Source organism: Oncorhynchus clarkii, chromosome 13, assembly GCF_045791955.1.
Source record: "Oncorhynchus clarkii lewisi isolate Uvic-CL-2024 chromosome 13, UVic_Ocla_1.0, whole genome shotgun sequence".
NCBI classification, from domain to species: Eukaryota; Metazoa; Chordata; class Actinopteri; order Salmoniformes; family Salmonidae; genus Oncorhynchus; species Oncorhynchus clarkii.
The window spans coordinates 46523143-46547574 of NC_092159.1; the positions used below are offsets into that span (position 1 = coordinate 46523143).

At 43.5% G+C, this 24432-nt stretch overlaps 3 protein-coding genes across 13 annotated transcripts; 2 read left to right on the forward strand and 1 right to left on the reverse strand.

The window, feature by feature from the left end:
- The first annotated feature begins 868 nt into the window (after positions 1-868).
- Positions 869-8051, forward strand: LOC139364897 (intraflagellar transport protein 56-like). Of its 2 annotated transcripts, XM_071102104.1 has the most exons (19): positions 999-1225; positions 1835-1969; positions 2111-2203; positions 2316-2430; positions 2511-2560; positions 2679-2824; positions 3113-3284; positions 3447-3521; positions 3627-3729; positions 3846-3901; positions 4151-4189; positions 4347-4400; positions 5593-5656; positions 5777-5865; positions 5978-6061; positions 6181-6250; positions 6347-6453; positions 7375-7508; positions 7715-8051. In XM_071102104.1, exons 1-19 carry the CDS (start codon positions 1223-1225, stop codon positions 7824-7826), a joined length of 1701 nt encoding a protein of 566 aa, XP_070958205.1. In that variant the 5' UTR covers positions 999-1222; the 3' UTR covers positions 7827-8051. The 2 variants fall into 2 exon arrangements, with proteins under 2 accessions (XP_070958206.1, XP_070958205.1); XM_071102105.1 differs by lacking the exon at positions 4151-4189 and having other exon boundaries at positions 869-1225.
- Positions 8052-8399: 348 nt separating this feature from the next.
- LOC139364898 (ubinuclein-2-like) lies at positions 8400-21817 on the forward strand. 10 transcript variants are annotated; one of them, XM_071102107.1, is made up of 17 exons: positions 8400-9024; positions 9401-9532; positions 12848-12955; positions 13608-13718; positions 13827-13933; positions 14113-14578; positions 15172-15242; positions 15367-15496; positions 15653-15759; positions 15878-15988; positions 16859-17002; positions 17300-17350; positions 17455-17497; positions 17623-18735; positions 19169-19373; positions 20939-21007; positions 21204-21817. In XM_071102107.1, exons 1-17 carry the CDS (start codon positions 8713-8715, stop codon positions 21269-21271), a joined length of 3348 nt encoding a protein of 1115 aa, XP_070958208.1. In that variant the 5' UTR covers positions 8400-8712; the 3' UTR covers positions 21272-21817. The 10 variants fall into 10 exon arrangements, with proteins under 10 accessions (XP_070958208.1, XP_070958216.1, XP_070958212.1 ...); XM_071102114.1 differs by having other exon boundaries at positions 8411-9181; positions 17455-17500; positions 21204-21508; XM_071102106.1 differs by having other exon boundaries at positions 8411-9024; positions 17455-17500; positions 21204-21508.
- Positions 21722-24124, reverse strand: LOC139364899 (telomerase RNA component interacting RNase-like). The gene is made up of 3 exons (XM_071102117.1): positions 23284-24124; positions 22851-22928; positions 21722-22746 (listed from the first exon to the last, which is right to left on the reverse strand). The coding sequence occupies exons 1-3, from the start codon at positions 23554-23556 to the stop codon at positions 22642-22644; spliced, it is 456 nt and encodes a 151-aa protein (XP_070958218.1). The 5' UTR covers positions 23557-24124; the 3' UTR covers positions 21722-22641.
- Between the last annotated feature and the right edge of the window lie 308 nt (positions 24125-24432).

A 24432-nucleotide genomic window follows, 5' to 3' on the forward strand; every position in this document is an offset into this window, starting at 1 on the left:
GGACCATTTTCATTTCCTGCTAAGCATTCGCAATGTAACGAGTACTTTTGGGTGTCAGGGAAAATGTATGAAGTAAAAAGTACATTGTTTTCTTTAGTGAAGTAAAATTAAAAGTTGTCAAAAATATAAATAGTAAAGTACAGATACCCCCAAAAATTACTTAAATAGTACAAGGAAGTATTTTTACTCAAGTACTTTAAACCACTGACTTTGTGTAAATATAAAGGGCATACTCACAATAAATATTGATATAGAATTTATTTAATTGACTCTTTCTACAAGATAACATTATATAATTAAGCAATAAGGCATGGGGGATGTGGTATATGGCCAATATACCACGGCTAAGGGCTGTTCTTAGGACATCGCATCTTGGAGTGCCTGGACACAGCCCTTAGCTTTGGTATATTGGCCATGTACCACAAACCCCCGAGCTACCTTATTGCTATTATAAACTCATTACCAACGTAATTAGAGCAGTAAAAATTAAGGTTTTGTCATACCTGTGGTATAGGGTCTTATATACCACTGCTGTCAGCCAATCAGCATTCAGGGCTTGACCCACCCAGTTTATAATATGTAATTATTCTTGTTTTCTCATAGAAAAACATAGTTGAAGCACAAAAGTATGGGTCGGGGACAAGGGTAAAATAGTGGAATGTAGGTATAAAATGCATCTGAAAAGTAGCTAAAATACTTGATATAGTTGTTTTTAGTCTTTATATGTTAAGTTCACACTACAATCACCCCAGATTTTTTAAACACGTGTATTAATAAAATCCCCCAAAATTACCCCGAGGACATAGTGCCCGTAGCTGCAAAATTACCCTGTTACATCATATTGGGAGAAGTGGTACAATTTTCAACCACTGAGGAATCTGCTGTGATGGTGAATGGATGTGAGACTTTATGTCCATTTATAAGACAAGCGTGTGTAATAGCGTTAGCAGTATAAAACCTTAATGTTTTTTGGCATACTCGCCATGCGTCTATAATTCACTTTCTACAACTCCAGCTCTTAACACGGTGATAAACCAGTATGCTAGGGAGGGGAAGACTGGTGGGGACGTTGCTTGGCGACAAGAGCTCCCATGTTTGTCGACAGCTATCTGTTACACTAGCTAGCTGGGTTAGCACATATTTCTTGATTAGAAAAACATTTATCTTGTCTGATTATCTGAGCGCTGTTACTGCGCTTTCGTGACGACTAACTCCACTGGCCATGGTAAGTGTTTGCTTTACTGAATGCAGCTACGCTAACGTAACGTTCGCTAACATGAACGTACTGTTAGCTAGCTATTGAACCTTTGCTTAGTAGTCTATGCAATTTAGCATTGACGTTAGGTTAGCTACCACACGAAGAAGTCTGTAAACATTTATATTGATTGATTATATTGATGATTATATTTTTTGTTGTTGTTGCAGAAATCTAACGTTACCTAGCACGCCAGCCTGGTCTCATAGACTAAACCGTAACATACGTAACAGTACACTTAAATCGGGATACTGAAATTAGTATAATATGTTTGGTATGGTTACTTAGGTTGTATGGTTACATAGTGTATGTTTAGCAAATTCGTAACATATCATACGAAATGGGTGATGGGCAATCTTAAATTAATACATTTCATACGAAACATAACATATCATTCTAAATGGGAGTGTCAGGGATTTACATAGAGAATAATACGAAATGCTTTGAGACCAGGTTGCAGCCCAGCCACAGGTTTGAGACAAGTAACTAGTTGGATGGGCCCTTAGTAATTATGGCTGGCTCTGTTGTGGACAGCACCGGCTGTGGAGTTCTATATAATTTTCATATTCATTCTCTCAGATTCTGTCCAGAGTAAAGCCAGCAGCTGTTGGTGGGGAGATCCCAGTAAATAAGAAGATAAAAGAAAAAAAGTCACCGCTTGTCGAGGACTTCCTAATTCAAAGAGACTATCTGGGGGCCATTACATTGTTGGAGGTAAATGCCATTCTGGCTGCATGCCTTCTGAAGTGTGACATATAGGTTTATAGCGCTGCTATATCTTTGAACAATGCAGTGCTTACATTACTGTCTGCGAAATATGATGCTCATCCTATCAATATGGTTCAATTTGCTCAGTTTCAGCGCAATGTTGGCGAGCGAGGGGAGGATGCAGACCTGTGGTTGGCCTACTGTGCTTTCCACCTTGGTGACTACAAGAGAGCCATGGAGGTTTGAAAACCTTTATTGAATTCAGTAACATTGGTTTGGATGTGTGAAAGTATTTTCCTGTTTTTTATTTGTGAGACATGAACTAAAACCTATGTGTCTATTCCTTCTTCAGGAATACAAGGCCCTGACAGACAAACCAGACTGCCGCCCGGATGTGTGGGTCTACCTGGCCTGTACTCTCTTCTTCCTGGGGCTTTACAAAGAAGCAGAGGAGGCTTCACGCAAGGGTACCTCATCCACCTTGTTCCCCATTCTCACATTTTGTTGCTTTATTACAAAAGGTGACCTTACGTGCTTCCTCTTTCAGCCCCTAAATGCCAGCTGCAGAATCGAGTACTGTTCCATTTGGCTCACAAGGTCAGCTTTCACCCTTATCTCTAGCTCATTCATTCAGTGCTATGGTACCAAACAACTTATATAACAGAATTAGTTATATTATGCCCTTATTTCTGGTCTATTTCTTTCTTTCCCCCAGTTCAATGATGAGAAGCAGCTGATGGGTTTCCACCAGGAGTTGGAGGATGTGACAGAGGACCAGCTCAGCCTGGCCTCCATCCACTACATGCGCTCCCACTACCAGGAGGCCATCGACATCTACAAACGCATTCTGCTGCAGAACAGGTGACAGGCAACAGAATGCACCACAGAGTGACAGAGACACCGGGAAACACTCCAAATGTAATCCTGATACATATGGGAGTAGCGGCACAGGCTATGAGATGAGGATAGGGGGAGTTAGAGAGGGCGGGAGAGTGATAGTTTCCCTGTGTTGAGACAGAGAGACGATAACGGAGACTGGAGAGGAGGCTAGTGACTGCTTATGCAGGTCAGAGGGTGGGAAAGAGCGATTCATTGTACCTACTGTGAGTCGGCGGAGCTCATGCTCTGTTCATACTGTGTCTGCTGCAGAGACTTCCTGGCCCTGAATGTGTATGTGGCTCTGTGCTACTACAAGCTGGACTACTACGATGTGTCCCAGGAGGTGCTGGCTGTTTACCTGCAGAGCGTCCCAGACTCCACCATCGCTCTCAACCTCAAGGCTTGCAACCACTTCAGGCTCTACAACGGAAAAGCAGCAGAGGTAACGCAACTTGACAAGAGAGTCCTGAGCAAATCATTCTCAAAATTAAACCTTGTTTGTCTGAATGTTGCTTTGTTAATGTTTCTAAGGCTTCAGTCAGTGACTCCGAAGTGTACAACATTGTAGTATTAAACAACTAAAATCACATTTTCCTTCTCTCAGACAGAACTGAAAAACCTGATAGATATCTCCTCCAGCTCCTTTGAGTTTGCCAAGGAGTTAATCCGACACAACCTGGTGAGAGTCATGATTTATCAGCCTAGGGAACATAGCAGTTTTGCACCTCACGTGTGTAGCTGCATGCAAGCAAATTACCCTTTTGATTCTTTCTCTGGTGTTCAGGTGGTGTTTCGTAGCGGGGAGGGGGCCTTGCAAGTGCTGCCTGCACTGATTGATGTCATTACTGAGGCTCGTCTCAATCTGGTCATCTACTACCTCAGACAAGGTGGGCTGCCACTTTTATTACTGACTAGCCAATGTAATGATAACTGATTGATAACTAAGTGTGTTTTTTTTACTGTTAATATATGGATAGTAATTTTATTTTTCTATCTCTCTCAGATGATGTCCAGGAGTCCTACCAGCTCATCAAAGACTTAGAACCCACCACACCACAGGTTCATTCCTCTATTTCCATTCACCATTTCCAGATTTCACTCCCTCCCTTATTTTTTCATCCCGCCTATCATTCGTCTCCTGTCCCTCAGCTATTTTAGGGTCCAGTAATCTTACCCTCTCTTCCCTGCTCTCCCTTTTCCTCTTCCTCCTTCTACAAGGATAGTGTAGTTTGCGGTGTAGTTCTGCGTTTGCAGGGTAGACATTTGTGGTAGGCGTTTGTGTATTAACCTCCCCTTTCTCTCTCTCAGGTTCAGGGCAGTGTTAGTCTTAATGTACATCAGCGTACAGTAAGTGTGTGTGTGCAGCCAGCTCTCTCTCGCCATCTCCCCCTCTTTCATCAAACCTCCTCTTCTCTTTGCCAGGGTTAGTGCAGCCATAAACTCAATGGATTGTGGTGTATGGTAAGTGCATATGTGCTGTAACCTCTCCCTGCCTTTTTTTCAGGAGTACATCTTGAAGGGGGTTGTGAATGCTGCACTCGGACAGGAGATGGGGTCGGTGTGTACCAGAGATACATTTAGATACTACACTGAACAAAAATATAAGCGCAGGTGTTGTTCCCTTGTTTCATGAGCTTTCTGTGCACAAATGTGTTTACATCTTAGTGAACATTTCTCCTTTGCCAAGATAATCCATCTACCTGACAGGTGTTGCATATCAAGACGCTGATTAATTTAAACAGCATGCTCAATGACACAGGTGCACTTTGGGCTGGGGACAATAAAAGGCCACTCTAAAATGTGCAGTTTTGTCACACAACACAATGCCACAGATTTCTCAAGTTTTGAGGGAGCGTGAAATTGGCATGTTGACTGCAGTTGTTGCCAGAGAATTGAATGTTTATTTCTCTATCATAATCCGCCGCCAACCTTTTTTTTAGAGAATTTGCCAGTACGTCCAACTGACCTCACATCTGCACACCACGTGTACGGTGTTATGAGGGCGAATGGTTTGCTGATGTCAACGTTGTGAACAGAGTGCCCCATTGTGGCGGTGGGGTTAAGGTAAGGACAGGCATAAGCTACGGACGACGAACACAATTGCATATTATTGATGGTAATTTGAATGCACAGAGATAACGTGACGAGATCCTGAGGCCCATTGTTGTACCATTCATCAGCCGCCATCACTTCATGTTTCAGCATGATAATGCTCGGCCCCATGTCGCAAGTATCTGTGCACAATCCCTAGAAGCTGAAAATGTCCCAGTTCTTCCATGGCCTGCATAGTCACCAGACATGTCACCCATTGAGCATGTTTGGGATGCTCTGGGTTGATGTGTACGACAGCATGTTCCAGTTCCCACCAATCTCCAGCAACTTCACACAGCCATAGAAGATGAGTGAGAACATTCCACAGGCCAAAATCAACAGCCTGATCAACTCTATGCGAACGAGATATGTTGAGCTGCATAAGGCAAATAGTGGTCACACCAGGAAATGACTGGTTTTTTGATCCATGCCCCAACCTTTTTTGAAGGTACCTGTGACACAGATGCATATCTGTATTTATTGCAATTGACTGATTTCCTTATATGAACTGTAACACAGTAAAATCTTTGAAATTGTTGTGTTTTATATTTTTGTTCAGTGTATATACAACTATAGATTCATGTACAGTATATCTATAGTTCTGCCTTGATACCCGCCTGATTTTGTTTGTGTGAAATTATGTTATTTTTCCATTACAGAGAGATCATCTGAAGATTGCTCAGCAGTTTTTCCAGCTGGTTGGTGGCTCAGCTAGCGAATGTGGTGAGTGCTCCTCCAGATATTTAAAATACTGACTAGAGTAACATTTTTTGTACTGCACTAATTCAATGGTACGTTTTTACACTGATGCTTTCTTTAACAATTCCTTTCCCTGTGTCTTAGACACCATCCCTGGCAGACAGTGCATGGCTTCTTGTTTCTTTCTGCTCAGGCAGTTTGAGGATGTGCTCATCTACCTCAATTCTGTCAAGGTAAGCACAGCGTAATACCATGACACATATTTGTGTTCACATAGAATATTGATGTTCTATAATTATCATTCTTCAATGGATTCTAAATACTCTGAACTCTCATTGCTCACAGAGTTACTTCTACAACGATGACGCCTTCAACTTCAACTATGCACAGGCCAAAGCTGCTGTTGGCAACTACAGGGAGGCTGAAGAGGTAAAACCTTGACATGTACTTTTGGGGTTATTATGATGTCATTTTTTAAAACTTTTTCACTGGTACAAATGTATGTTTTATTGTCTGTTAAAAGTGTGTGCTTTCTCTTTGTCTCCCAGATCTTCCTGTTGATTCAAAATGACAAGAACAAGAGTGACTATGTGTACCTGAGCTGGCTGGCACGCTGCTGTATGTTCTCCTTCTCATTAAACGATGTAAACATTTGCTGATATAACACTGTGTGGTTGTTCTATTGTTGTCAATGAACCCTGTTGTCCTATTTAGACATTATGAACCAGAAGGCCCGTCTGGCCTGGGAGCTCTACATGAAGATGGAGACCTCAGCAGAGTCCTTCAGCCTCCTGCAGCTCATTGCCAACGATTGCTACAAGGTTACTCTCCTTTATTAATTCCAAAATCACTCAACTTCCTAAATGTTTAATTTCCCCATCAGGACATAAGTTATTTCATTCTGAGAGCACTTGCGCCAGTGGTGGAAAAAGTACACAATTGTCATACTTGAGTAAAAGTAAAGATGCCTTAATAGAATTAATAGAAAATGACTCAAGTAAAAGTGAAAGTCACCCAGTAAAATACTACTTGAGTAAAAGTCTAGAAGTATTTGGTTTTAAATATACTTAAGTATTAAAAGTAAATGTAATAAAAAAATTAAAAAAAAGACTTGCATATCAAAAGTAAAAGTACAAAGAATTTCAAATTCCTTATATTAAGCAAAGCAGACGGACACTTTTTCAAGATTTTTTTTATTTACAGACACTCCAACATTCAGACATCATTTACAAACCAAGTATGTGTTTATTGAGTCCACCAGATCAGAGGCAGTAGGCATGACCAGGGATGTTCTCTTGATAAGTAAATTAATTCAAAATGTAACGAGTACTTTTAGGTGTCAGAGAAAATGTATGGAGTAAAAAGTACATACTTTTCTTTAGGAATGTAGTAAAGTAAAAGTAGTCAAATATAAATAGTAAAGTACAGATACCCCAAAAAACTACTTAAGTAGTAATTTTACTTCAGTACTTTACACCACTGATTTGCGGCAGGGTAGCCTAGTGGTTAGAGCGTTGGACTAGTAACCGGAAGGTTGCGAGTTCAAACCCCCGAGCTGACAAGGTACAAATCTGTCGTTCTGCCCCTGAACAGGCAGTTAACCCACTGTTCCCAGGCCGCCATTGAAAATAAGAATTTGTTCTTAACTGACTTGCCTGGTTAAATAAAGGTAAAATAAAAAAAAAAAAAATAAAAAAAAATTTGCACCATGTGTAAGTAACTCTTCTCTCTCTCATCTACAGATGGGCCAGTTCTACTACTCAGCAAAGGCATTTGATATCTTGGAGAGATTGGACCCCAACCCTGAGTACTGGGAGGGCAAAAGGGGAGCCTGTGTGGGTATCTTTCAGCTAATTTTGGCAAGCAGAGAACCCAGGTAGGTACCGTGTCTACCTTAACAATCTATTGGATTGATGTAGGATCATGAATGTCACCACTTTGTATAGCGTTGAAATAATCTGTCCTCCACTCAGTGACCTAACACATTTCTTTTGACCTGATGGGCTGTATGTTGCATTGTTGAAGTCTAACAGTGTGAGTTTTTATGTTACCATAATGTGCTCAATTGTGTGTATTTTTCAGGGAGGCTTTGAGGGAAGTGCTGCCCTTGCTGAGGAACACTGGGAATCCTCAGGTGGAATACATCATCAGGATTCTGAAGAAATGGGCCAAGGACAACAGGGTTTCTCTGTGATATTATGATTCCTTACGTAAGAATGCATAGCCTATATGAAGAAAAGGGTCCTTTGGGCAAACTGACAGTCAAATGCAAAAATTCACCATAAGTGGCAGTTTGTTCATTATTCATTCATCTCTTTCCTGTTTGTTATTTTGCTAGTACATTGTATTGGTGTCGTTTTTATGCACATTTATTCTGTACATACTTTCCTATGTGAATAAATATTTAAATATTATACCACACCTGTGCTTTTACTATCTCTGGCCTTGACATAACGTTTTATGAAGAAAAGACCAGTCCTTATCATGCATACATAAATATAAAACATTAGAATTGGTTGGTTTCAAGGCATATTTTCTAATGAACGGTAGTCCTGTGTTTCGGTGCGTTCAGTCCAGATAAAAGTGTTCAAGGAACCTCGTCTAAACTTCCCGCGTGCCTGAGTCAGGGAACAATCGATTCTCCATATTCGCGCTAGTATGCAAAATGGGCGGTTCTTGAGGGGCGTTCTCGCCCTATGATTGGTCAAAGACTGCTCCCGGACTGTTCTGTTTCCGCTTTTCATACGCACGCCCAGTTACTACTCTCACTGAATAATGATAATAATGGTCAAGATGGCTACTTCAGATGCCTCCTTGCGGTAACTACCGAACAATTTAATGGAAACAACTAAAACTACTCTTCCTCGTGATTCAAAGGCCCCGGAGCTAACCTGGGAGGTGCAGAACATACCACTGTGTGGTTTAAGGCATTTTATTACCTGATATAGCTAGATGGTAAACTAACGTCAGTTGTCGAACATTCCCAATTTTAGATAGCAAGCTACAGTAACGTTAGTTCAGTGAAGTCTCGTCCTCCCTTGTGTGTTCGTACCGAGGCACTCTGTGACGGTCAGCATCAAATGGCCGAACCGAGAAAAGTACCGTTTGTCACAATCTCTTCTTTTAACAACAATGCACCGCTTTCGGAATCCAAGAAACGCCGCCGGGAAGATGAGGCCGAAATCAGTTTGGGGGAAGATGGAGGGGGTGGAAGTGCAGCAACCAGGCCAGGAGGTGGTACTGGTGCTAGTCCATTCGGTGTCGTGAAATCCGGTGACGGGGATTCAGCGGAAACTAAACGTGTAACAGTGCGCTTGAACCTCTCCTTGCCCGAACCCAGCGAACGGGGATCTGCTGAATTCAACTACAGTGAACTTGTTCAATCTACTCAGGTAAAGACGTGAAATCAGTCAAGGCTACAAGTGATAACACAGCAGGCTGGGCTGGTGAACGCGTAGGCAGCTTGAAGTGTAAGCTCTCGAGGCTATGGTGCTGTTGTCAACAAGAGCGATGTTGGCCAACTGTAGCTACAGTATTCTTAGATATGATGTAAGCATGCCAACTTCATGTAGGCTATAACGTTTTTCTAATTTTCATATGAATGTTTATATTACCGTTATATGAATCATATAATATGGCAATGACACATCTATTTCCCATCTTGCTGGAGATACAACTTTTAAGATTACATTTTAAGCTACTAAGAATCCACAGTTGAACCCATTTTACCGACTCTCATTTCCTGACATGCCTGATTGTCTCTTGAAGGTGAAGACGTCTCCTGCTCCAGGACCTCCTAAAGGCCTGACGCCAGCCCTGGTCCCCAACGACCCCTTTGCAGATGACGAGAAGAAGAGAAGAGAAATAGAGGCACTTGCCAAGAAATTTGAGAGCAAATATGTAGGTCCCTTTACTCTGTGGTGGAAACAAATAGGTCTACACATACAGTGGGGCAAAAAAGTATTTAGTCAGCCACCAATTGTGCAAGTTCTCCCACTTAAAAAGATGAGAGAGGCCAGTAATTGTCATCATAGGTACACTTCAACTATGACAGACAAAATGAGAAAACAAATCCAGAAAATCACATTGTATGATTTTTTTATGAATTTATTTGCAAGTTATGGTGGAAAATAAGTATTTGGTCACCTACAAACAAGCAAGATTTCTGGCTCTCACAGACCTGTAACTTCTTCTTTAAGAGGCTCCTCTGTCCTCCACTCGTTACCTGTATTAATGGCACCTGTTTGAACTTGTTATCAGTATAAAAAACACCTGTCCACAACCTCAAACAGTCACACTCCAAACTCCACTATGGCCAAGACCAAAGAGCTGTCAAAGGACACCAGAAACAAAATTGTACACCTGCACCAGGCTGGGAAGACTGAATCTGCAATAGGTAAGCAGCTTGGTTTGACGAAATCAACTGTGGGAGCAATTATTAGGAAATGGAAGACATACAGTGCCTTGCAAAAGTATTCGGCCCCCTTGAACTTTGCGACCTTTTGCCACATTTCAGGCTTCAAACATAAAGATATAAAACTGTATTTTTTTGTGAAGAATCAACAACAAGTGGGACACAATCATGAAGTGGAATGACATTTATTGGATATTTCAAACTTTTTTAACAAATCAAAAACTGAAAAATTGGGCGTGCAAAATTATTCAGCCCCCTTAAGTTAATACTTTGTAGCGCCACCTTTTGCTGCGATTACAGCTGTAAGTCGCTTGGGGTATGTCTCTATCAGTTTTGCACATCGAGAGACTGACATTTTTTCCCGTTCCTCCTTGCAAAACAGCTCGAGCTCAGTGAGGTTGGATGGAGAGCATTTGTGAACAGCAGTTTTCAGTTCTTTCCACAGATTCTCCATTGGATTCAGGTCTGGACTTTGACTTGGCCATTCTAACACCTGGATATGTTTATTTTTGAACCATTCCATTGTAGATTTTGCTTTATGTTTTGGATCATTGTCTTGTTGGAAGACAAATCTCCGTCCCAGTCTCAGGTCTTTTGCAGACTCCGTCAGGTTTTCTTCCAGAATGGTCCTGTATTTGGCTCCATCCATCTTCCCATCAATTTTAACCATCTTCCCTGTCCCTGCTGAAGAAAAGCAGGCCCAAACCATGATGCTGCCACCACCATGTTTGACAGTGGGGATGGTGTGTTCAGGGTGATGAGCTGTGTTGCTTTTATGCCAAACATAACGTTTTGCATTGTTGCCAAAAAGTTCAATTTTGGTTTCATCTGACCAGAGCACCTTCTTCCACATGTTTGGTGTGTCTCCCAGGTGGCTTGTGGCAAACTTTAAACAACACTTTTTATGGATATCTTTAAGAAATGGCTTTCTTCTTGCCACTCTTCCATAAAGGCCAGATTTGTGCAATATACAACTGATTGTTGTCCTATGGACAGAGTCCCACCTCAGCTGTAGATCTCTGCAGTTCATCCAGAGTGATCATGGGCCTCTTGGCTGCATCTCTGATCAGTCTTCTCCTTGTATGAGCTGAAAGTTTAGAGGGACGGCCAGGTCTTGGTAGATTTGCAGTGGTCTGATACTCCTTCCATTTCAATATTATCGCTTGCACAGTGCTCCTTGGGATGTATAAAGCTAGGGAAATCTTTTTGTATCCAAATCCGGCTTTAAACTTCTTCACAACAGTATCTCGGACCTGCCTGGTGTGTTCCTTGTTCTTCATGATGCTCTCTGCGCTTTTAACGGACCTCTGAGACTATCACAGTGCAGGTGCATTTATACGGAGACTTGATTACACACAGGTGGATTGTATTTATCATCATTAGTCATTTAGGTCAACATTGGATCATTCAGAGATCCTCACTGAACTTCTGGAGAGAGTTTGCTGCACTGAAAGTAAAGGGGCTGAATAATTTTGCACGCCCAATTTTTCAGTTTTTGATTTGTTCAAAAAGTTTGAAATATCCAATAAATGTCGTTCCACTTCATGATTGTGTCCCACTTGTTGTTGATTCTTCACAAAAAAATACAGTTTTATATCTTTATGTTTGAAGCCTGAAATGTGGCAAAAGGTCGCAAAGTTCAAGGGGGCCGAATACTTTCGCAAGGCACTGTACATGACCACTGATAATCTCCCTCGATCTGGGGCTCCACGCAAGATCTCACCCTGTGGGGTCAAAATGATCACAAGAACGGTGAGCAAAAATCCCAGAACCACACGGGGGGGACCTAGTGAATGACCTGCAGAGAGCTGGGACCAAAGTAACAAAGCCTACCATCAGTAACACACTACGCCGCCAGGGACTCAAATCCTACAGTGCCAGATGTGTCCCCCTGCTTAAGCCAGTACATGTCCAGGCCCATCTTCCAGAAGAAGATTGGGAAAATGTCATATGGTCAGATGAAACCAAAATGTAACTTTTTGGTAAAAACTCAACTTGTCGTGTTTGGAGGACAAAGAATGCTGAGTTGCCTCCAAAGAACACCATACCTACTGTGAAGCATGGGGGTGGAAACATCATACTTTGGGGCTGTTTTTCTTCAAAGGGACCAGGACGACTGATCCGTGTAAAGGAAAGAATGAATGGGGCCATGTATCGTGAGATTTTGAGTGAAAACCTCCTTTCATTAGCAAGGGCATTGAAGATGAAACGTGGCTGGGTCTTTCAGCATGACAATGATCCCAAACACACCGCCCGGGGCAACGAAGGAGTGGCTTCGTAAGAAGCATTTCAAGGCCAGTCTCCAGATCTCAACCCCATAGAAAATCTTTGGAGGGAGTTCAATGTCCGTGTTGCCCAACATCAGCCCCAAAACATCACTGCTCTAGAGGAGATCTGCATGGAGGAATGGGCCAAAATACCACCAACAGTGTGTGAAAACCTTGTGAAGACTTACAGAAAACGTTTGACCTCTGTCATTGCCAACAAAGGGTATATAACAAAGTATTGAGATAAACTTTTGTTATTGACCAAATACTTATTTTCCACCATAATTTGCAAATAAATTCATAGAAAATCCTACAATGTGATTTTCTGGATTTTCTTTTCTCATTTTGTCTGTCACAGTTGAAGTGTACCTATGATAAATTACAGGCCTCTCTCATCTTTTTAAGTGGGAGAACTTGCACAATTGGTGGCTGACTAAATACTTTTTTGCCCCACTGTAGATCAAATAGATTGAATTGGTTTAATTTGCATTGTATATTTTCACCCAGTCAACTGTAATTGTTTGTTTCCTCTAGTCACAGGCCAATACAGGGAAAAAGAAGAGGAAGGACAGGGTGCAGGATCTCATCGACATTGGTTTTGGCTACGATGAGACTGACCCATTCATTGATAACTCTGAGGCTGTATGTACCCTCTGTCTGCTCATATACTGCAGAATCCTTCCTTTGTGAACAGACTCATGTAAACAAGCATCCACATATGCTTTAACATATTTGCATTTTATCATAGATCCTTTTTCATTAACACATTGCATTCCTCTCCCCCATACTTGCTTATTAGTTTCTCTGCTGTTTGTAACTTGTTATACCATGGCATTGTTGAATAGTCTTTCCTGATTGGCTTGACGGGCATTATTTCCCTATAATGCATGGTATATCAGCACGGTAGAATTCAATAGCTACAGTTCATTCTTACATGTTCTATGTTTGAGCTGCATTTGAAAGCATAAGTTGAGTTGAGAACATTATTGGCATTGTTGAATTTCATTTTCATAATAGCAAGTTTGTTTGGTTACCAAGGCAACTACTGTAGCTACTATATCTAGTAAACTTGCTAGCTACTTCAGTGGATGTTGAATGAATTTCTAACTGTAAATTTGTTAAATTATAGCCATGTTATAAAAGGGAAAATCAACTCGGAAAATAATGCAACTCCATGGAAGGTTAGTTCCACTCCACTAGCGTGTCGTCGAACACACCTTCCATGTTGTTTATTATTTTCCATAGAATACATAGCCCCTTGTTGATTATCCCTTAGCTACTTTCTTCCCTTCAGTATGATGAGCTGGTGCCAGCCTCCCTCAACACTAAGCTGGGAGGGTTCTACATTAACACTGGCACCCTGCAGTTCAGAGCAGCCTCCGAGTCAGAGGGAGAGGACTTCAAGGTGGGTTACACACACACACCTTTTCAATATATGAATACATGTTATTCAGTGTTAAACGCTATGTCTATATCATGTGACAAGCTCAGTTTTTGTTCCTCCTGTCTGTAGAAGTTGAAAGATGGTGAGGAGTGTGTGATAAAGAAGCGAATGAAAAAGCAAGATGGCAGTAACATGGATGAGAAAAAGCCCAGGAAGATCAGGATGCCAAAGCAAGGGTGAGCAATGTTCTACATCTGTTGTGCCACTTCTGAAGTTAACTGATGTATAAGCTCATATGATGTATGAACTTATTGCCTGACTTTGACTTGAGCCGTGTGCTTCGTAGTTATGCTATATGTCTATGGCTTGTAACAAGCTCCATGTAGCAACGCAACGGTCCTATGTTATCTTCCAGAGCATCTGGCCTGAATGTCCACCGACCAGAGAAGAAGAAGCGGAAGAAGTTGATGAAGGACTCTCTGAATCTGGCCGCCATGCTCCGCCGCTTCACGCGGGAGAAGGAGGAGAACCGCAAGAAGAACCCCGGCCTGCCCCGTAGCCAGCACAACGCCAACCGTGCCCTGCTCAACGCCCACCCTAAACCCAACGACATCAGTATGGCTGACCTGGCCAACGACCCTGCCATGATGTCACTGCTGGGCTCAGCCAATAGCAACGACATGCTGCAGGACATGATGGGCGACTTGGACTTTGGGCTGCTGGACTCTCCTCAGCCCTCCAGCCCTGCGCAGGGGGAGAACGGTGCTCCGGGTAGGGTCCAGGGTAGGGTCCAGGGGGCACAAGGAGGTCTCCTGCCCCCTCCTCCTCTGCCTAATGGACTGCCTGCCCCTCTCAGTAAGCGCATTGAGGACCTCAGAGTGGTAAGTGACTGACATCTTCAATCAAATCCAGCTGCCGATATATTTTATATTTAGAGATATTTTAGGTCTTAAGTCAGTTTCTTTATTTGATATGTAGGGTCTAAAGGCCCTCACTGCTCGTTGAAAACGTTCAAGCACATTACATGGAGTGCATTGATTCCCCCCCCCCCTTTAAAATGAAAAGTGATGATTGTCACCATTTTGATATTTCCTTCCATAAAGAGACCAGAGTAACACATGCATTCTCTCAGGGGCACAAGTAGGAGTGAGAAGTAGAGGTTGCTGTGGCAACGAGAGAGCAGTGATGTTCTTTGAAGGAGATGATGAGGGGAAAACAAGTGCCAACTCTCTCTGACAGAACGGTGAGGGTGAAGGGCAAGAGGGGAATATCAGGAAGAGGAGAGAAAGGGAGAGGAGGCCAAGAGCGAGAGGTACAAAGGGAGTCAAAAAGAAAGGCTTAGACGACAATGTGAGGCTTAGAGGAGTGAAACGTCAGGTGAATGATTGATTTGCATTACATTTCAGTGTCCATTTGAGCATAATATAGTTTGTTTTAGAGAATTTCTGAAATTGAATTATTCTCCAACGAATAGGCTTCTCATCAGTTTGATCAAGAGGGCAGGAAAAAGTTCTTCACGCTGGACATGAACAACATCCTACTGGAGTGAGTCTTTGCTAAGAGCTCTTTACAACAGTACAAACCCTCTTTCCTCCCCTGACCATCTCTCTGCATGTGTTAGTCAGTGTTTATCTTAATGTCTAACCCTCTTCCTCTGTGTGTTGGTCAGTATTGAGTTGCAGGTCCAGGAGCAGCCGGCAGCAGTGCGCTCTTCAGTCTACTCCCATCTCGAGGCCTTTGTGCCCTGCAACAAGGAGGCTCTGCTCAAACGCCTAAAGAAACTCAGCCTCAATATCCAGGTGTGTATGTATGCACTAAAATGATTGACATTTTGTGTGTGCACATAATATGCCTGTTGTCTTCTATCTAATTGTAGATTGTTTGTTAACGGAGTGTGTGGCGTGAGTGTCATCTGGTGTGCGTGATTGTAACCTTTTCCATCTTCTGTCATCCAGGATGACCGTTTGCGTGCCCCGCTACTGAAGCTGAAGCTGGCTGTGTGCAGCGTGATGCCAGAGCAGATTGCCAGATACAACATGGACTGCATCGCCAAAGTGGCCAAGTAAGGCCTTCTCCTTTCTTCTGTTCACCTCTTATTTCCTCTCATACCTCTCCTTTGTCCCTTGCTGTCTATTTTTCCACTCCTCGTCCAATATTCTCTCTGGGTTGTGTATTTACAGACAGCATTCAGAAGAGGGGGAAAAGAACGGATCAGAAGAGGAGGATGAGGAGAAGCCTGGGAAGAGAGTGATGGGACCTCGCAAGAAGTTTGTCTGGGATGAGAAGCTCAGGTGAGCTCTCATTTGTGAATTTAACGTCATACAATTATGTTATAAAGGTGTTTTGGTTTAGTGTAGTGATGGGACGTTCGGCTCTTTTTACTGACTCCGATCTTTTCGACTCATTCAGTCAAATGAATTAATCTTTTGACTCATTTTGTTCATTTGAGTCAGTAATGCCCAGAGCATGCAGGACCCCGGTGAACGATAACTAGAAATAGTCATAATTCTACAAGCCTCTCGTTCATAGGTCGTTCACCATAAGGGGCTTATTGGAGATGTCGTTTGTGACAGACTTGTAAAATGGTGCTTTAAACAATGTATATTTGTTGATTGCTAGGCATACAAATACGATTATTTATTGGTACATTTGAAACAGTCTAGTTGTGGCCGCAACCGGACACGATTGTGAACGACTCTTGGCGGAATGCATTGCTTGAGTGGTGTGAGGGTGATAAGCACAATATCGTTTGCAGTTCACAATGATTCAAGTTTGTTGAGCAGAAGCTGTGTATCTTTTGATTCTACAAAGCTGTGTCCATCATAGCATTCATTCTTGCACCATGCAATCGTTTATTATTTCTAAACATGTCTTTTTTCTTTTCTAAGCTGCCTGCAGCATAATCTATTTTACCTGCACTCATGACGAACAGTTGTTGGTCGGAGCACATCTCCGGAGTGACAGAAGGAGTGTGTATTAATCCTGCTTTAGAATTAAATGCAGCCAGCAAGTCAAACGAATGACTATAATTAACTAGTCACCCAGAAAAGCGAATCATGACTCTCGAGTCAGTAAAAAGAGTTGTCCAAAAAGAACTAATCATTCGCCAACAGTGGAGCTGAAATTGTAATGCATAGTTGGTGGAACATGTTGGTCTGTAGGATGTTGCTGTGTAACCTGGTGAGGGTGAAGCTGGGCTGCTATGAGCTGGAGGGCCAGAGCTCCCAGTCTCCAGAGGACTATCTCAAGGCCTTCATGGAGACTGAGGTGAAACCGCTGTGGCCCAAGGGCTGGATGCAGGGCAGGTCAGTGTGTGCGTTTGCATAAAAGTATACAATTTAACCATTTAACCTAGTTTCCATTTCCCCACACCACATGGGGCGGCAGGTAGCTTAGTGGTTAGATCTTTGGGCCAGTAACCAAAAGGTTGCTGGATTAAATCAATGAGCTGACCAGGTAAAAATCTGTCGTTCTGCCCCTGAACGAGGCAGTTAACCCACTGTTCCCTGGTAGGCCGTCATTGTAAATAAGAATTTGACTGACTTGCCTAGTTAAATAAAGGTAAATAAATTAAAATCTCTCCATGTTTCTCTCCTCCTCAGGATACTATTCAAAGAGAGCCTCATGGTTCATTGTCACCTTACTGGCAATCCGTGAGTTTGATTTACTTTACTTAAATATAGTGATTTTTAAAATAAGTTAACACTGGTGTTCTTAATTATGCACTATTTTTCCTTTTGATTTCACTGTTATCCAGAGCCAAGAAAAAGATGGTTCCTACTCCCAAGTCTAAACCCAAGGTTGTTGTTTTGCAGTCTGATGCATTACGTGCATGCTTGTCATTTCAATACCATTGTTGTTTGAATAGATTTAGATCACACTAATTGTTTGCTCTTTCTATCTCCTATGTTGTTTGGTGATCCAGGAGGGTAGTTGGGTCCAGAGATCCACCCCCTCAGTTGGTGCGACCCCCTCCCCTGCTGCCCCAGTGGCCTACCGGCCCTCCCAGTCCCCCGCTGAGACCATCTGTCTGCTGGACTCCCTGGATGAAGAGCTGACCGCCCCCGCCCTGGACTCCATCTCCCAGGCTCTGGCCCTCCTCAGCAATGCAGCCAAGGGCCTGGTCCAAGGGGACAGTCCCCCTTCCCCTGATAGGCCCAAGACTGCCCCGTCCTCCCTCCACGCCTCACCTCTCCTCCAGAAGCACAAGAAGAGCACCATCAACACACCCAGCTCCAACACACCTCTCTACGTCTCTACCTCCTCCCCCTCCTCTCTCTCTCGGCCTCCCAACAGCTCCCCTTCTCTGTCCTCAGCGAGGAGCGAGGGGTTGGGGTCGATGAAGGGTGGAGGTGCTCAGGCTCACAGACAATCAGTGCTGAGCACTCAGAGGCTTGCTGGGACGGCCCTGAGTAAAGCCAACGCTCCCGGCTCTCACTCCCAGCTTAAGCCGCGGCTGCCCCCCAATCAGAAGGGCTTTGGCAGCAATAATACTAAAGCCAACAGCGGTGACACCTCTCTCCCCTCCCCCTCCTCCTCCAACTCTCTCTCAGGAGCCCAAGCTCAGCAGCAGTCCAACTTCATCACCCCCATGCAGGCCACTCTCACCAAGTCCTCCCACAGCAGCACCTCGCCCATCATCAAACTCACCCCTCGCCTCCCCAACCCCTTAATGCCCACCACCTTCTCACCCTCCCCCAATCCCAGGCCTCAGGCAGCTTCCAGTATGCACCAGTACTCCTCCAAAAGCCCAGCAGGGTTCCGCCCACCTTTCTCAGGTGCTCCGGGAGGGCCAGCCAAACTGGTCCAGGGCAGCTACACCCCTCAAGGAGGGCAGAAGACCCCCTCTCAGATCATCAGCAGCAGCGCCAACACCAGCCTTACCAACACCTCATCCATCAGCAAGCATTTGGGATCCAGTCCCTCCCCTACCACAACCTCGGCCAATCAGCGACAAAGGCTGGCCGGTGGAACCATTCAGGGGGCTAAGCCTATTAAATCTGTCTCCACACAGTCTGTCTCTTCTCAGTTGCCACAGGTAAGTAAGAGATGGTAGCTGGGTGGGACAAGGTCATGGTACAGCAAATGTTCAAAATGTGTTTATTGTCTACTGTGTGGTTGTGTTGTCTGTGTATTTTATCTCTTATGTTTTGTATATGTTGTCTGTTGGTCTGGGTCTATATTTCTAATTAAAAATGTAGTGGTTTGAGCCCTGAATGCTGAATGCCGTGGTGTATCAGACTATACCATGAGAATAATGATAAACATTTATTTTTACTGCTCTAATTACGTTGGTAACCAGTATATAATAGCTGTAAGTCACCTCCAGGGGGTTATACTGTATCGCCAATATACCACGGCTATCCAGGCACTCCGCGTTGCGCATAAGAACAGCCCGTAGCCGTGGTATATTGGCCATATACCACACCACCTCGGGCCTTATTGCTTAATTATATGCCTTTGTTCTCCAGGTGTCCTCAGCCAGCAGCAGTCTTCTTGGCTCTGCTCCATCTCTCCCACTGGGCTTTGGGATGTTGGGGGGGCTGGTTCCCGTCTCCCTGCCCTTCCAGTTTCCTTCACTCTTAAACCTGCCCCCATTAGGGGGCACAGCTGGCTCCAGCACCGGGGCCAGCGGCTCCTCAACCAGCAACAGCTCAGCATTCTCCCTGACCCAGAGTGAGTGACACAGCCAGTCCACAGAAACAAGAAAAAACTGAAAAATGTACCGTGCTTTCGGGAAGTATTGACTCCCTCATTTTTCCACATTTTGTTACATTACAGCCTTAATCTACACACAATACCCCATAATGAAAACAGGTTTTTAGAAATGTTTGCAAATGTATTAAAAATAAAAAACTAACTTAAGTATTCAGGCCCTTTGCTATGAGACTCAATTGATCGCAGGTGCATCCTGTTTCCCTGTAATTAGCCTTGAGATGTTTATACAACTTGATTGGAGCCCACCTGTGGTAAATTCAATTGATTGGAAATGATTTGGAAAGGCACCAACCTGTCTGTATAAGGTCCCACAGTTGACAGTGCATGTCAGAGCCAAAACCAAGCCACAAGGTCGAAGGAATTGTTTTGAGGCACAGATCTGGGGAAGGCTACCAAAAGTCTGCAGCATTGAAGGTCCAAGAACACAGTGACCTCCATCATTCTTAAACGTAAGAAGTTTGGAACCACCAAGACCCTTCCTAGAGCCAGCCGCCCGGCCAAACTGAGCAATCGGGGGAGAAGGGCCTTGGTCGGGGAGGTGACCAAGAACCCGATGGTCACTGATAGAGCTCCAGAGTTGCTTTGTGGATATGGGAGAACCTTCCAGAAGGACAACCATCTCTGCAGCACTCCACCAATCAGGTCTTTATGGTAGAGTGCCCAGACGGAAGCCACTCCTCAGTAAAAAACACGACAGCCCACTTGGAGTATGCCAAAAGGCACCTAAAGAACTCTTTGGCCAGAATGTCAAGCATCACATCTGGAGAAAACCAGGCACCACTCATCACCTGGTCAATACCATCCCTATGGGGAATCATGGTCGTGGCAGCATCGTGCTGTGGGGATGTTTTTCAGCGGCAGGGACTGGGAGACTAGTCAGGATCGAGGGAAAGATGAACAGAGCAAAGGACAGAGAGATCCTTGATAAAAACCTACTCCAGAGCGCTCAGGACCTCCGACTGTAGCGTCATACCCAAGAAAACTAAGCTGTAATCGCTGGTAAAGGTGCTTCAACAAAATACTGAGTAACGGGTCTGAATACTTATTTATGGGTGGGGGGGGGTGATTTAATCCATTTTAGAATAAGGCTGTAACGTAGCAGAAGTTGAATGTAGAACAGCTGATCGAGATGGGGTTGCCTAGTGTATGTTGATGTCTGGGTATGTGTATAGTTTGTGTATTTTATGTTGTTGGACCATTGCGTTAAATCCCCATGCTGTGTCTGGAAGCCTGCAATGTTTTTCTCCATTGTCTGACATTCTCCCATATTGTTTCTTTGGTTCATCCCTCATTTCTCCCCTTCTCACTCTGCCTCTTCTTTAAAATGTTATTCTTCCATTAATCTCCTGTGCTTTTACATCCATTTACTATTTGACTTGGCTCATCTCTTTCCCTTTAAACCCGTTTCTTCTGTCTTTGCATCCCATTCTTGTTTCGTCTCCACTGCCTTTCCTATCTCACCATTCCCTTGACCTACACTCCTGTGTGTCTCCTCCCTCCCATGTCCTCCTGTCTCTCCTCAGATCTGTTAAAGAGTCTCCAGTCAGGGTCTCAGGTTGCTCTGCCTCCTCACTTACAGCTCGCTTTCTCAGGTAAAATCTGCCCTTCCCTGTGACCCTGCTTTCTCCTCTCAGCCCGCTGTCACTTCAAATGTCCCCAAGAAGAGAAAAGACATCTTCCCTGCCTGACCCTCCGTAGTCTCTGTGCATGCCTGTCGCTTTCGTCATGTCGGTGGTTGTCATTTGTGTTATGTTTAAATATGTTTTTGTTTCCTATCAATATTTCAAGAACTCTACTCTTCCTGTCCAGATGTCAATCAAACCCAAGGAGGGGATGTGAAGAGGAAGTCTCTTTGACCATGCCTGTTTGGAACACTGAGGACATCCACTATGATGTGACAGCTATCAGGATAAATCAGGAACAAGGATGACTTTGAATGACTAACAGAAGCTGCCCAAACACAGGATGGGCCTGAAATAGGGAATTGGACCCTCTCGATAATCTTCCGGCTGTTACTTATTTTTTTAAACAGCAATTTGATAATTGTTTTAATATTGTAAATTGTAAGGCTTAATGACAAGTTTGTTTTTGTCATGTTTACAGAACAGACCTTTATCACTGTGGTCAGGGAGGGAGAATGAATGAATGTCTGCTTGTTGGTTTGTGTGTGTGAATGCACTATTTAGCGTCAGTGTGCAAATTTGTAACCCTCCCTCTCTGATACCTGAGTTAGTGTGTCTATTTGGTGGTGCTTTTTCGATGTAATTATCTAGACCTGTAAGAAATGATACTAAATGCGAATGTTGTTGAATTTAGGGACCGGAGCTGTATTTTTTTTTGCTGTACATAACTCCACCAAATTCAATAAAACAAGCCATGAACTATGCAGGATTAAAACAAAATGGTATATCGGTGACTTTATGGTCATCAGCATGGGTACTTCTGTTCCCTCCTGTCTTGTGCCTTCACTCGCTGTCATAAAGTACTACACTCCATAAAAATGGAAAACAAGCCAATAACATCCACATAGTGAAAAGTTATAGTATATCAGAGTGGGTTGAACAAACCCCCCCCCCCCCCCCCTCCAGTCTCAATATTGTCTCTTAAAATCCACAAATGGTCAGCATTGCAAAGAAACACTTTACCATGCTACCTGGAGTCTGATTAATCAAAAGTTTATTTGATGGGTAACAAACCGGAGACACTACCTGACAGTTGCTTATCCAAAGCAGCCCAAAAGTTCAAATGAATCAACACAAGGCTGCACAACTTTCTGTGCCTCCACCAGACTGAGGTTGAAACAGCACAGAGGTTATTTAGGGTTCTGGGTCCAGACAAAGCCAACACACCCAAGGCACAACATATAGGTCAATGGGCGGTGCTTATAATGTAGCTGACATCAAATGCCATGTCGCAAATTCAGAAAATTACTCATGACTTAATCCAGGAGCTACAATCCTGACAGCATAACCCTTAAATAATCAAGCAGAACCAGTAATGTACTCCAATACAATTCCAAAAGCCTTTTTAACTCCACATCAAAATGCTATTGCCCCATACAGCACACAAGTGACATTCATTTAAACCCAAAAAGAAAACAGGAAAAACAAGATTAAACATTAAATGGGTGATCGCTTCTACAGCTGTAAAGAGTCTGGCAGTATGCAGAAGGTTTGATGGCTGTCCTAATCCCTGTTGGTTTTTCATTCTAAAGGTCCTCCAGAGTCTATTTGACCAGGGGCCTGGTTTTGTCATCATCGCCACACTGGTGGGCTTTATACTTTTTCACCTCTGCCATGTATTTTGTCCAGGCATCCCCCTTGCCCTCCATCTGGAAAACAGAATAAATAATTAGACAATGGCTTAGAGGACACAAGTGGTATTTCATGAAGACGATGTCATGACAAAACGATCAGGGAAAAATATTTCTTGAACCTCAGGATCTACTTTCTGTTTCTTCGCAACCATGCCAGTCTTGAGGGCCAATTTAGAGCCACCTCTGCGCTTCCCAACCTGGGTTAGGGGATAGAAGACTGAAACCGTTATACGAGCCCTTGTGGGTGGACTGCCAATGGAGACTACACAAGACGAGAGAACACAGAACAAGCCTATGTTATCACGGGAAACATTCCTGAAGTCTTGAATAGCTAATGAATGCTTTCCAATGTCTAGACCTGATGTGGATCTCAGGTTACTTGTTGGTGACACTGCAGTGCACCTCTTCACGTGTGAATGTATCCTTCTATTGTGATGTAACTATTCACTAACGTGAGCTGTGTGGTGGATAAGAAAACAAATGTTTGTAATTTGTTAATTGAGACATTGCCATTGGCTACAATCTCTAGCTAACAACTGCCAAACCCCTTACAAAGCTGGTCACACTCGGAGTCTTCTTTTCCTGTGTCGACTGTCCTTCGTCAGCAGTACTTTTATCACCGCATCCTTGGTCCATTTCTTTTTTCCTTTTTTCTTCCTCCATTTTTTTCTTGAACATCTCCATAAAGCTTCCATCATTAGCAAATGTATTGGCCGCTGCTGCTTTGCTGACTCCCGGTGCAGGACTGGCTGGCGACCCCGGGCTGTTACTGCTCGAATCGCTGCTGTTTTGATGTCTTCTGTTGTATCCACGCTTCGGATCCATGTTAGCTTTTTTCACGTAGAAGGGCTCAGTTCCTTTAGTCCTTTCTGCAACTAGTGGTGTGCTCTCTGGTCGTTTTGTGTCAACGCAAACTAAAGGCGGCTAGCTACTTGACAAAAAAATGCTATCGGTGACAGATCCCACCCGAACCCCCCAAACTAAGCAAAAAACTTCGAAGCAAATGCGCTAGCATACGAAGACATCTAATTAAAAACGTGGAAATCCATAAATTAATAGGAGCGACACTTGTCCGTCTCCCAGCGAGCCAGCACGTCCTCGCGGCGGAAAAAATACGCAGACTTGTTGTTGGAGGCTAGCTACCGTTAGCCCCGTCAGCGTTGTAGTTGCTAGCTATTCGAAAAATGTCAACTAGCTAATGACCAAACAATTGTGTCACGAGTAGCTAAACTATTGCACATTAGCTATATATAATATATTTTTTCAAACGACTCTCAAAGTGAAGTATATTACTGATACATTTGTCCAGATGTGGTTTTCTTTCACTTGTTATCGGCCATGTTGAATTTCGGCTTATCAGTTACGTCAGCACGTCAATATTCTATGGTATTATGGCGGTCCCCAAACATTCGTTTGCGGTGCATGCCGCCACCCACCGTGTGGGCTGTGTCTTACTGTTCTGGAGTGTGAATTCATTAGTTTGTGAAATTAAAATGGGAGGATAAAGGGAAGAAAAATGCCCTACGAACTAACCCTTCACCCATTAAAACCTCCCTACTATTCCACTACTTGGCCCTATCTTTTTATTTAACCTTTATTTCAGAAACTACCAGACATCAAAATACAAACATAAAAAAAGAAACGGCCAAAAAACAAACACATTCATCAGTAATAAGGTCCTCAGTCAGCTTTCCTAACTGC

Coding starts and splice junctions, on each gene's coding strand:
- LOC139364897 (XM_071102104.1), top strand. Junction 2,204..2,315: donor ACTACAAGAGAGCCATGGAG/GTTTGAAAACCT, acceptor TTCCTTCTTCAG/GAATACAAGGCCCTGACAGA. Junction 3,902..4,150: donor TAGAACCCACCACACCACAG/GTTCATTCCTCT, acceptor TCTCTCTCTCAG/GTTCAGGGCAGTGTTAGTCT.
- LOC139364898 (XM_071102106.1), top strand. CDS start 8,713: ATGGCCGAACCGAGAAAAGTACCGTTTGTCACAATCTCTTCTTTTAAC. Junction 9,533..12,847: donor AGAAATTTGAGAGCAAATAT/GTAGGTCCCTTT, acceptor TGTTTCCTCTAG/TCACAGGCCAATACAGGGAA. Junction 12,956..13,607: donor TCATTGATAACTCTGAGGCT/GTATGTACCCTC, acceptor TCTTCCCTTCAG/TATGATGAGCTGGTGCCAGC.
- LOC139364899 (XM_071102117.1), bottom strand. CDS start 23,556: ATGGATCCGAAGCGTGGATACAACAGAAGACATCAAAACAGCAGCGAT. Junction 22,929..23,283: donor CTCCGAGTGTGACCAGCTTT/GTAAGGGGTTTG, acceptor CCCCTAACCCAG/GTTGGGAAGCGCAGAGGTGG. Junction 22,747..22,850: donor AACAGAAAGTAGATCCTGAG/GTTCAAGAAATA, acceptor TCTGTTTTCCAG/ATGGAGGGCAAGGGGGATGC.